Here is a 12,951-nt window from a genome sequence, read left to right as displayed (position 1 = left end):
AAGAATATGCAAAATAAAGGTATTGTAAACAAGCAAGAGGTAACCCACACAGAACTGAAATTTCCCAGATCTCAACAGAACCAAAAAAGACCCAAAACAAATGAGAGAAATGTCGTATCAAGTGAACAGCAAGCAAGACACAAGGAACTGAAATCACCCAGATTTTCTCTCTTTCAGTACAGAAAATGGTTGTTTAGGAAAAAAAGAAAAAGTATAATATTACATTTTGCAATTCACTAGATCTCAGTTCTTGCATTTAGATTACTTCTCTCAAAATCTTTATTAAATTGCCACATTACACTATTTACTTATCATCAGGACTGTCCTTGATTATTTTAGGATATTACTGTGGAATTGTTTGTCTCTTAAATAGTCCTTCACTATGTTCATTTCTTCTAAAATTGTACTGATCCAAATCCCAACAGAACTGCATTATTTGTAAGAACTGTTATATGAATTCTATTGCTTCTTTCGTGTATTATTTTAAAAATAATTCTTGGTGCAAGTCTTCAATTCAGTTCAGTCTAACTCAGTTCCAACAATTATTTTTTGAATTTGTACTGTGGGCCTGCTCTGGACAAAATGGTACCTATAAAGGTAAAGAAGCAATAATCACTTGACTTCAAAAAACTAACAAGAGTCTATTAGCAGAGAGACAGACTACAGAAAGAAAAAGAATATTTTGGAGGTAAAGTTTTTTAAGACTCTACAATCATTTGGATATTGGAGGTAAAGGTGAGAAATTAGTAGAATAAGATAGCAAGATTCCTAACTTAAGTGACTGAGTAGTTAATCATCTTAACCACCATTAAGAAAAATATTTAATCCAGTAAAAGTCAGATCATGTATGACATTTGAATCATCTCTTAATCAGTTCAGAGGACAACATACATAATGAAATGGGATTTGAAAGGTTGAATCTCTAGAAAGAAGATGGAAATGGGCAAGAAAGACTGATGTGAGTAGATAGGACTACAAATAGAGACGATGTGAATGAAAAGTCTACCATAGAAAAAGGCAACATGTAAGAATTAGCAGAGGAAGACTCAAGAAAGGTACATATGAAATGCATATCCAGATAGGAGAAACTAAACTATGTCTAATAAAGTGTAAGTGGAAAATTATTTCCTTGGATTTTGCAGTTGGGGTTTTTGTTTGATGATGGAGAAAAGCTTACAAGCTACAACTGAAAGTTAAGGGATCGAAAGAAGTTTAGTATAGGAATAAAAAGAGTTCGGAAAGTATTTTTACAATTTTCACTGATAATAGCAACATAATAGAAATGACAATGAAAAGTGGAAGACCTGAGCCAAGACAAGGAATCCCTTATCTCAAAATATTAGATTTTGAGAGATTTGAGCCCATGTATAGACTAATCAGATAAAGTTTATAAAAAAGAGATGAAGAAAAGGGCACAAAAAGATAATTTTCTCTTAGATAATAAATGCTCTAAGGGAGACAGGTGGCATGGAATAAATAGGATATGTAAAAGGTTTTGACTTGAATCATAGAGAAATTGCTCACCTTCTGAAATAAAAAGAAGACAATGACAACAGGGTATGAATATATGAATATATATACACACACGTACATACAGATATCAGAGTGGGCAAGTTAAAGACATTCATAGCCTCAACTATTTTGGTAAAATAAGAGAAATATCTTGGTGTTTGGATAGAGCTTCTCCAAGGCTTGATTTTGTTTTGTTTTGTTTTTTAACTATCTGGAGGACTTGGGGCAGAAGTTGACCAAAACTGCTGCTGCTGCTGCTGCTAAGTCACTTCAGTCGTGTCCAACTCTGTGCGACCCCATAGACGGCAGCCCACCAGACTCCCCCATCCCCGGGATTCTCCAGGCAAGAACACTGGAGTGGGTTGCCATTTCCTTCTCCAATGCATGAAAGTGAAAAGTGAAAGTCAAGTTGCTCAGTTGTGTCTGACTCTTCGCGACCCCATGGACTGCAGCCTACCAGGCTCCTCCGTCCATGGGATTTTCCAGCCAAGAGTACTGGAGTGGGGTGCCATCACCTTCTCCGTGACCAAACTAAGAGGATTGAATTTAGTATTTTGCTCCCTCATTGCTTAATCTCAAAACCTGAAAGTAAAGTTTGACTCCTCACACTCAAGTAGTGTGTTCAAGCTGACCCGCTTCTCTCTTGGACTGAGATTCATATATTTTCACGGAGATTACTGAGACAGACTCTGAAAAGTCTCACATCTTCCACTTTTCACCTTTCCTTATATTTCAAGCAAAATGATCATGACTTTTTAAACAAAGTTCCTACACAATTTTCTATTGTTCTTAAAGTTAAAAAAAAAAAAAATAGTCCTCTCGTCCTACAGACTATCTCTCCATTTCCATCCCCTCCTTTACTGAGCTCCACTAGGTTGTATTTCAGTTCCAAGCTCCCTGTCCTTTAAAAGTGTTTACAGAGATTGCCTCTCCAAGTTGAAGACACCCTCTCTCCATCCCCCATGCTTCTCCTACTTTAAGGAATAATGAATTTTTATTTTCCTCAAATTTTAAGTACAATGCCACTTTTTGACAGAAACATTTTCTAACATTATGCTGAAACTTGGTGCGTGCTTAATTGCTCAGTTGTGGCTGACTTTTTGCGACCCCATGGACTGTAGCCCGCCAGGCTCCTCTGTCCACGGGATTCTCCAAGCAAGTATTGCCGTGGAGTGGGTTTCCATACCCATCTCCAGGAGATCTTCCCAACCAGGGAATTGAACCCAGGTCTCTCACATTGCAGGGGGATTCTTTACTGTCTGAGCCACAAGGGAAGCCAAAACTTGATGAACATGCTCATATATCTTTATAAAATTTATGACAGCTATTTCTTTCTTGACAAAAGATAATAATGTATTTTGTTACTTCCCTTTTGACTGATATACTGAATGATTGATTGGCTAATAAAATGGATAAGAAAGCTGTGGTACATATACAAAATGGAGTATTACTCAGCCATTAAAGAGAATACATTTGAATCAGTTTTAATGAGGTGGATGAAACTGGAGCCTATTGTACAGAGTGAAGTAAGCTAGAAAGAAAAACACCAATACAGTATACTAATGCATATATATGGAATTTAGAAAGATGGTAACAATAACCCTGTATATGAGACAGCAAAAGAGACACTGATGTATAGAACAGTCGTTTGGACTCTGTGGGAGAGGGAGAGGGTGGGATGATTTGGGAGAATGGCATTGAAACATGTATAATATCATATATGAAACGAGTCACCAGTCCAGGTTTGATGCATGATACTGGATGCTTAGGGCTGTTGCACTGGGATGACCCAGAGGGATGGTACATGGAGGGAAAAGGGAGGAGGGTTCAGGATGTGGAACACTTGTATACCTGTGGCAGATTCATGTTGATATATGGCAAAACCAATACAATATTGTAAAATTAAAAAATAAAATTAAAAAAAATGTTAATGTTCAATGGAATTTATAATTAATATTTTTATTTGCATGACACTATGCTTCCTGGTGGGGCTTCCCTGGTGGCTCAGAGGTTAAAGCGTCTGCCTCCAATGCTGGAGACCTGGGTTTGATTCCTGGGTTGGGAAGATCTCCTGGAGAAGGAAATGGCAACCCACTCCAGTATTCTTGCCTGGAGAATCCCATGGATGGAAGAGCCTGGTAGGCTGCAGTCCACCAGGTAACAAAGAGTTGGACACTACTGAGCGACTTCACTTCACTTCATGCTCCCTGGTAGCTCAGCCGGTAAAGAATCCACCTGCAATGCAGGATACCCAAGTTCAATGTCTGGCTTGGGAAGTTCTCCTGGAGAAGGGATAGTCTACCCACTTCAGTATTCTTGGGCTTCCCTGGTGGCTCAGATGGTAAAGAATCTGCCTGCAATGCGGGAGACCTGGGTTTTATCCCTGGGATTGGAAGACCCCTTGGAGAAGGAAATGGCAACCCACTCCAATATTCTTGCTGGGAGAATCCCTGTGGACAGAGGAGCCTGGCAGGCTACAGTCCATGGGGTCCCAAAGAGGTGGACACAACTGACCGACTAAGCACAGGATATTATTTTCTCTATCTAGATGTATTTCATTTCTGAGTTTACTAGAAGAAAGTATATTTGCGGAGTGCTTAGAGTTAATAATTTATAAAATCATAGGCAAAGGAGGCTCAAAGATGATGGTGAAGGTGGTTCAGGTGACATACCTGGAGCCTCAAGCAGGATAAAAAGTGAGATCAGGAAGAACCTATTAGGGAGGATATTTGAGTATGGAAAAATTAGAGTTCTGAATGTGGCTAAGAAATGGTTTTATTCAGGATGAACACATTCAAGAATTTAAAAAACGAATGATTTCCCTCTGAGAGTGAAACATTTTGGTGTTCAGTTTTATATTTGATGTTTTCTGGGAAATGATGAAGCTTCATCATTGTTTCTGTTTCCTTTAGTGCCACACCACCGATCTACAAAGTGGCAAGTGTTAGCTTGGAGTCTAGGGATCTTGTGTGCGGTCCTGATGATAACACTGCGTGTCTTGCTTGCAAAGTGTAAGTAATTGAGAAAATATCTGTTCTTATTACAATCAGTATGTCAGCAACATGTTTCAATGATTTGAAATCAGGACTGAATTTTACATTGTCTTAATATTTTATCCTAAGGAGAACTAATTACTATCATGATTTTTGCCATAGTATTTTCTAGCAGAGAAGACCAAAACCAAAAAATATCAACTGTTCCCACTCTATCTTCTAAAACTGGTGGTAAGTATTCTCTCTGTTCAGTCTAATTCTAATATTGATTACTGGTCTAAAGAGTTTATTTTCCTGACATCCACAAAACTTTAGTCAATCATGATAGAAAAATATAATTTTATAGTATGTTCAGTTTTTCATTAAGGAAAAATTAATATTGGGCAAAAGAAGAAAGATAATATAGGAGAATGTGAAAATACTCAAAGTGTCATGTGTGTAAGTATTGTCTGTGATTTGATTCTTATTAGGACAAAAAAGCGATTTAAATTATATTGAGGTGAAGGTGTGAGAAATGGGTGAAGGATGTCTAAAAGATAGAAAGAAAACAAGTGAAAAGCCAGGGAGTTGTGTTTCTTTGGCAATTTTTCTTTCTCGCTTTCTCTGATGGAGATGATTAGCATTTTTGAAATTATAAGCATTTATATTTTACATTAATATTTATTGTACATCCAGATTCAGTGGCCATGGTATAGAAAGTTGTTTTTAGTTTTCTCTCTTTTTCACATATTGCAAGTTTACTCAAATCCTTATCAGTAAATTCAGCACTTATAAAGAAAAAGATATATCTATTCCTAAATGAGCCTGTCTTTCCAGGAAGATGGGATTTTTCCCCTCTGTTATCCTTTTGGGGAAATAATTGCATTTTCATGAACAGGGTTGGATTTTCAGGAAGGATGCATTTGCCAAGAAACGAAGTATCTTTACACACACACACACAAAAAAACAGAAGGGTAGGGCTCCTATATCAACCAAAAGCATTGCCCATGAGTATTACCCATGAACTATCTTCTAAGCAGTTAAAAAGGAAAGAAAAATTATGACAATAATGGAGTAATTCAAGCATGGCATGAAAATAATTTGGCTTAGCATTCTCCAAGAATTTAGAGACAAACATTTATGAAAGGAGAAAAGTCAAAGTATAAAAAAGATGGAAGAAAGAACTAATTTCAAGTTTTATTAAAAATAAATTGCCTGAATAAAAAGGGAATGTCCCAATAGATTCAAGAAACAGGAGACTAGACAACACAGCTACTAGTTTTTATTATAATCAGTTATTGTTTTAGAACTTGTTTGATGGCTCTTAGAAAAAATAAAATCTATAAATGCCAAATATTAGCCATTTATATGGCTTGTGTTTTTGTTTTTCTTTCATTCACCTGGTTTGAAAATTCATTTCAGTTCAGTTGCTCAGTCATGTCCAACTCTTTGTGACCCCATGGACAGCAGCACGCCAGGCCTCCCTGTCCATCACCAACTCCCAGAGTTCACTCAAACTCATGTCCACTGAGTCGGTGATGCCATCCAACCATCTCATCCTCTGTCATCCCCTTCTCCTCCTGCCTTCAATCTTTCCCAGCATCTGAGTCTTTTCAAATGAGTCAGTTATTTGCATCACGTGGCCAAAGTATTGGAGTTTCAGCCTCAACATCAGTCCTTTCAATGAATATTCAGGACTGATTTCCCTGAGGATGGACTGGTTGGATCTCCTTGCAGTCCAAGGGACTCTCAAGAGTCTTCTCCAACACCACAGTTCAAAAGCATCAATTCTTCAGTGCTCAGCTTTCATTATAGTCCAGCTCTCACATCCATACAAGACTACTGGAAAAACCATAGTTTTGATTAGACAGACCTTTGTTGGCAAAGTAATGTCTCTGCTTTTTAATATGCTGTCTAGGTTGGTCATAACTTTTCTTCTAAGGAGCAAGTGTCTTTTAATTTCATGGCTGCAGTCACCATCTGCAGTGATTTTGGAGCCCAAAAAGATTAAAGTCTCTCACTGTTTTCACTGTTTCCACAGCTGTTTGCTATCAAGTGATGGGACCAGATGCCATGATTTTAGTTTTCTGAATGTTGAGTTTTAAGCCAACTTTATCGCGCTTCTTTTCCACATTCATCAACAGACTCTTTAGTTCTTCACATTCTGCCATAAGGGTGGTGTCATCTGCATATCTGTGATTACTGACATTTTTCCCAGAAATCTTGATTCCAGCCTGTGTTTCATCCAGCCCAGCTTTTCTCATGATGTACTCTGCATATAAGTTAAATAAGCAGAGTGACAATATACAGCCTTCCAATACTCCTTTCCCTATTTGGAACCAGTCTGTTGTTCCATGTCCCATTCTAACTGTGGCTTCATGACCTTCATGCAGATTTCTCAGGAGGCAGGTCAGGTGGTCTGGTATTCCCATCTCTTGAAGAATTTTCCACAGCTTGTTGTGATCCACACAGTCAAAGGCTTTGGCATAGTCAATAAAGTAGAAGTAGATATTTTTCTGGATCTCCCTTGCTTTTTCAATGATCGAACAGATGTTGGCAATTTGAAATCTCTGGTTCCTCTGACTTTTCTAAATCCTGCTTGAACATCTGGAAGTTCATGGTTCACGTATTGCTGAAGCCTGGCTTAGAGAATTTTGAGCATTACTTTGCTAGCGTGTGAGATGAGTGCAATTGTGCAGTAGTTTGAGCATTTGGTGTTGCCTTTCTTTGGGATTGGAATGAAAACTGACCTTTTCCAGTCCTGTGGCCACTGCTGAGTTTTCCAAATTTGCTGGCATATTGAGTGCAGCATGTCACAGCATCAATTTTCGGGATTTGAAATAGCTCAACTGGAATTCCATCACCTCCAGTAGCTTTGTTTGTAGTGATGTTTCCTAAGTCCCACTTGACTTCACATTCCAGGATGTCTGGCTCTAGGTCAGTGACCACACCATAGTGATTATCGTGATCATGAAGATCTTTTTTGTACAGTTCTTCTGTGTATTCTTGCCACCTCTTCTTAATATCTTCTTCTGTTAGGCTCATACCATTTTTGTGCTTTATTATGCCCATCTTGCATGAAATGTTCCTTTGGTATCTCTAATTTTCTTGAAAAGATCTCTAGTCTTTCCCATTTTGCTGTTTTCCTCTATTTCTTTGCATTGATCGCTGAAGAAGGCTTTCTTATCTCTCCTTGCTATTCTTTGGAACTCTGCATTCAAGTGGGTATATATTTCCTTTTCTCCTTTTCTCTTCATTGTCTCAAAAATGACAGAATCATCTCCATTCATTTCCAAGGCAAACCATTCAATATCACAGTAATCCAAGTCTATGCCCCGACCAGTAATGCTGAAGAAGCTGAATTTGAACGTCTCTATGAAGACCTACAAGACCTTTTAGAACTAACACCCCCCAAAGATGTCCTTTTCATTATAGGGGACTGGAATGCAAAAGTAGGAAGTCAAGAAATACCTGGAGTAGCAGGCAAATTTGGTCTTAGAGTACAGAATGAAACAGGGCAAAGGCTAATAGAGTTTTGCCAAGAGAACCCACTGGTCATAGCTAACACCCTCTTCCAAGAACACAAGAAATGACTCTACATATAGACATCACAAGATGGTCAACTCCGAAATCAGAATGACTATGTTCTTTGCAACCAGAGTTGGAGAAGCTCTATACAGTCTGTTAAAACAAGACCAGGAGCTGACTGTGGCTCAGATCATGAACTCCTTATTGCCAAATTCAGACTTAATTTGACGAAAGTAGGGAAAACCACTAGACCATTCAGGTATGACCTAAATCAAATTCCTTACGATTATACAGTGGAATTGAGAAATAGATTCAGGGGATTAAATCTGATAGTGTGCCTGAAGAACTATGGTTAAAGGTTTATGACATTGTACAGGAAGACCATTCCCAAGAAAAAGAAATGCAAAAATGTTATTTGAGGAGGCCTTACAAATAGTTGTGAAAAGAAGAGAAGCAAAAGGCAAAGGAGAAAAGGAAAGATATCCCCATTTGAATGCAGAGTTTGAAAATTAAAAGCAATCAAATAAAAATAATTAAGGACATGAAAATTATGACCCCAGTGGATTACCATTACACAACCACCCAAATGGATAGAACTTGAAAAGACTGACATTAACAAGCTTTAGAAAGGATGTGGAGTTAACTGTACAGGCACAAATCCCCAGTAAGTCTACTCTTAGACACTTAGAAAAGAGAAATGAAGACACATGTCCACATAAGACATGTGAAAAAATATTTCTAGACACTTTTCTTGTAATTCTTATAAGAATTATCAGCAATCCAAATGTAAATCACCAGATTAATGAACTGCCAAAATGTGGGTTTGTCATAGAATGGACTGTTCAGTAATGAAAAGGAATGAAATCCCTATACTCATAACCTGAGTAAAACCCAGAAACACTATGCTGAGTAAGCTAAGAATTGATCAAAAGAATTGATACTGAGTGATTCTGCTTATATGAATTGTTAAAAATATAATCTGTAAAAAATAATTTACGGTTATGCATATCAGATCCCAGGTTGCTTGGGTGAAGTAACAGTGTGGGGCATTAGTTGAAAAGGGACAGAAGTTAGCTTTTGATGTGATGGAAATATTCTAAATTTTAATTGGTGAGGAAGTTACAGAAGTATACTTATTTTTCAAAACTTATCAAATTGTGTACTTCAAAACAGTTTATTTTGTTGTGTGTAAATTATAACTCAAGTTGACTTAAAAATGGCACGTGCCTGTGTACTAAGTTGCTTCAGTCGTGTCCAAGTATTTGTGACACTTTGGACTTAGCCCACCAGGCTCTTCTGTCCATGGGATTCTGCAGGCAAGAAAACTCCAGTGGGTTACTGTGCCCTTCCTTAGGGTATCTTCCCGACCTAGGGATGGGACCCAGGGATCAGGCACTGCAGGTAGATGATTATTATTATTATTATTATTAGGGTAACCATCCCAGGAAGCCCTAGTGATTCCTTTGCTATTACATAATGCCTTTGTTTGGGGCTTCCTGGGTAGCTCAGTGGTAAAGAATCTGCCTGCCAATGCAGGAGATGCAGGTTCATTCCCTAGGTTGAGAAAATCCCGTGCAGGAAGAAATGGCAACCCACTCTAGTATTCTTGCCTGGGAAATCTCATGGATAGAGGAGCCTGGCAAGTGGGATATGACTGAACACGCAGGCACAGTGCCTTTCTTTGTCATCATGGTTTTGCCTTTAAAGTCCATTTTGTCTGATGGAAGTATTGCTTTCCCCATATTCTTATTTTTTATATTTGTATTTTTGGAAATATCTTTTTCCATCCCCTAATTTTCACTTTGTGTCTTTCACCCTGAAATGAGTCTCTTATAGGCAGCCTATCACAGTTTCTTTTTTTTTTAAATCCAATATGCTTGCTTTTGATCAGAGCATTTAGTTCACTGACATTTAAGTAATAATCATCCAGGTGGCTCAAATGGTAAAGAATCTGCCTGCAATGCAGAGACCAGGGTTTGATCCTTGGGTTGAGAAGATCCCCTGGAGGGGAAAATGGCAACCCAATCCAGTTTTCTTGCCTGGAGAATCTCCACAGACAGAGGAGCCTGGAAGGCTGTAGTCCATGGGCTCACAAAGAGTCGGACATGACTGAATGACTAAACATGTTGATATATATGTACTAATAACCACTTACATCTTTGTTTTCTGGTGGTTGTAGTTCTTTTATAGTCATTTCTTCTTTTGTTTCTCCTTTTGTGGTTTGCTGATTTTCTTTTTTAGTATACCTGATTTATCTTCTTTTTAGTTTTTGTGAATCTGTTGGATGTTTTTAATCTGTGGTTACCAGGGAGTTCAAATATGTTAACTCACAGTTATATCTACTTGCTTTAAAAGGATAGATATTCAAGTTCAAACACATTATAAAAGATATACATTTTTATATTTACCTCTCCCACATTTTGATGTCCTATTTTATAGCTTCATGATTATCCTTTCACTGTTTCCTGTAGTTACAATCACTTTTGCATTTTTTTGATTCTTTTTTAATCTACATTCTGACTTAAGTGAGCTTAGATTCTTCTATATATTTGCTTTTCCTATTGTGATTTTCCCTTTCCTATAGGTTCTTGTTTCTTTTCTATTAAGAAACTGCCCTTCGATATTTCTTTTTGTATAGGTTTGCTGCTGCTGCTGCTAAGCCGCATCAGTCATGTCCGACTCTGTGCAACTCCATAGATGGCAGCCCACCAGGCTCCTCTGTCCCTGGGATTCTCCAGGCAAGAACACTGGAGTGGGTTGCCATTTCCTTCTCCAATGCATGAAAGTGAAAAGTGAAAGTGAAAAGTGAAAGTGAAGTCGCTCCAACTCTTAGTGACCCCATGGACTGCAGCCTACCAGGCTCATCCATCCACGGGATCTCCCAGGCAAGACTACTGAAGTGGTGTGCCATTGCCTTCTCTGTTGTATAGGTTTAGTATCGCTGATTCTTTTGGTCTTTGCTTATTGGAGAAATTCATCATCTTTCCTTCTATTCTAAATGATCATTTTGTTGGGTAGAGTATCCTGGGTTCCAAGTTTTTTCCCATTTCTGGACTTTGAATATATCTTGCCACTTCCTTCACATCCACTATTGATAAATTACTGCAGAGCAATTAGTTGACAGTCTTGTGGGACTCCCCTTGTAACTACCTCTTTGTATTTTTCTTTCTGCCTTTAGAATCCTTTCTTTCAACTTTTGCATTTTAATTTCACATTTCTTGATGATGTGTTTGGGTTGATTGTGTTTGGGACCCTCTGTGCTTCCTGTTTCCTTCTTTAAGTTTGGAAAGTTTTCAGCCATAACTTCTTCAAAACATTTTTGATCCCCTTCTCTCTCTCTTCTCCTTCTGGAAGCCCTATTCTGTGTGGGTTGGCATGTTTTATATTATCCTATAGATCTCATATATTGCTTTTGTTTTGCTTTATTTGTCCTTATATCTGCTGTTCTGATTGAGTTATTTCCATTTTTTCTATGTTCTGGATCATTTATTCATTCTTTGTGTCATTTAGTTAGTTATTCATTGCTTCTAGATTGCTTTTTATCTCAGTAATTGAGTTATCTACTTTTGATTGGTTCTTTATAGTTTCTAGTTTCTTTTTATAGTGATCTACATTTCTATTGATAGCCTTTCTTAAGTCAGTTAGTATTTTTACTACCACCTTCTTGAACTCAGGGTCTGGTGAATTATGTTTTATTATTTGTTCTTTCAGGGGATTTCTCTTGTTCTTTTAATTGAGAGTAGTTTCTCTGTCATTTCTTTTTATTGAAATTTCTCTGACTATATTGAATTTAGGAGAAACAGTTGTGTATTGTGGTCTTGAAGGTTGGTTTTCATGTGGCAGCAATCCTGTAAAGACTGTGTTTGTCCAGTGTCTTTGATGTAAGGGCTGCTTTTGATATGGAAGCCAGCTACTTCTATCCTCAGGGTATCCTGGCCACTATCACTTTGCTAGGGTATGTGATTGACATTAGTGGTGTGAGGCGGGACTTCCTCTCTTCTCAGTGGCTGTTGCTGTCTGTCAAGTGCTGGATCTTTTCCCAGTTGCTAGAGTAAAAACCCTGAGGGAAAGACTCGATCAGCCTCCATTGCCCTTGAGTGCATGCCCTGACACAAAGTGGGGTGCTTGCTGAAGCAAGTGTGACCCATGTACTTACAGAAGACCTATGCACAACCTATGGAGGTGTCCATGGCTCCACTCAGAAGCGGCTTGGGCTTGCATCCCTTCCTCTGTTGTGATAATCCTAGATCTAGTGCAAGGCTGTAGTGTGGAGAATGCTGAGGCTAGGGCTCAGGGCACTGTGGCTGCAGGAAGTGAGTTGGCTGTGCTGCTATCGAAAATCTGGGCTGTCTCTGTGGCATTCTTCTCCCAGGCCCTGTCTGCCACAGATCCAGCTCTGAACTGAGGTATGAAGTGGGTGGAACTGGGGTGCTCTCAATTGGGAGAGGAACCGCTGAGTGCTCCTGTGGGTGCTGAGAATTGCTGTCACTGCCCTCACCTGAAACACACCTCAGGCTCATCCAGGCTGCCTCTGTGTAGTTACATCAGGTCCTCCCTCAGTATCTGTCTACTGGGACTCAGCACGAAGCCACTGAACACTCCTGCAGTGCTGCCCTGCAGATTTGCTGACAATGGCTAGCATCGCCCCACCCAGATCACTCTCTAGGCCTCCCAGTCTGTCCCTGCAGAACTAGACAGAGTCTTTTACCAGGACCTGTTTGGCTGGATACGACACCAAACAATGGTGTGGAGTGAGCAGGACTGGGGTGATCACCTCTTTGTATTGAAATTTGTGGCAATGCAGCAGTCACCCATGCAAGACTCTACCCACACTGACTGTTAGCCAACCAGCACATACACTGTCCTCATAAGTAGAGTCTAGGCTTTTAGAGCCCTCTTTCTGTCCCAGGAGTTTCCCCATCAGGCAATAGGGCTTGTC

At 38.9% G+C, this 12,951-nt stretch overlaps 1 protein-coding gene across 2 annotated transcripts in view; it reads left to right on the top strand.

Moving 5' to 3' along the window:
- Positions 1-12,951, top strand: part of LOC105002142 (NKG2-D type II integral membrane protein-like) — a 19,613-nt gene that overhangs the window by 4,313 nt on the left and 2,349 nt on the right. For both annotated transcript variants that reach the window (XM_010858658.1, XM_010858659.1), the window contains exons 2-3: positions 4,425-4,523; positions 4,668-4,736. In XM_010858658.1, coding sequence (XP_010856960.1) covers positions 4,425-4,523; positions 4,668-4,736 — 168 coding nt within the window. The remainder of the gene's footprint in view (positions 1-4,424; positions 4,524-4,667; positions 4,737-12,951) is intronic.

Source organism: Bison bison, unplaced genomic scaffold, assembly GCF_000754665.1.
Source record: "Bison bison bison isolate TAMUID 2011002044 unplaced genomic scaffold, Bison_UMD1.0 scf7180017864390, whole genome shotgun sequence".
NCBI lineage: Eukaryota > Metazoa > Chordata > Mammalia > Artiodactyla > Bovidae > Bison > Bison bison.
This window is presented reverse-complemented; position numbering and strand designations above follow the sequence as displayed.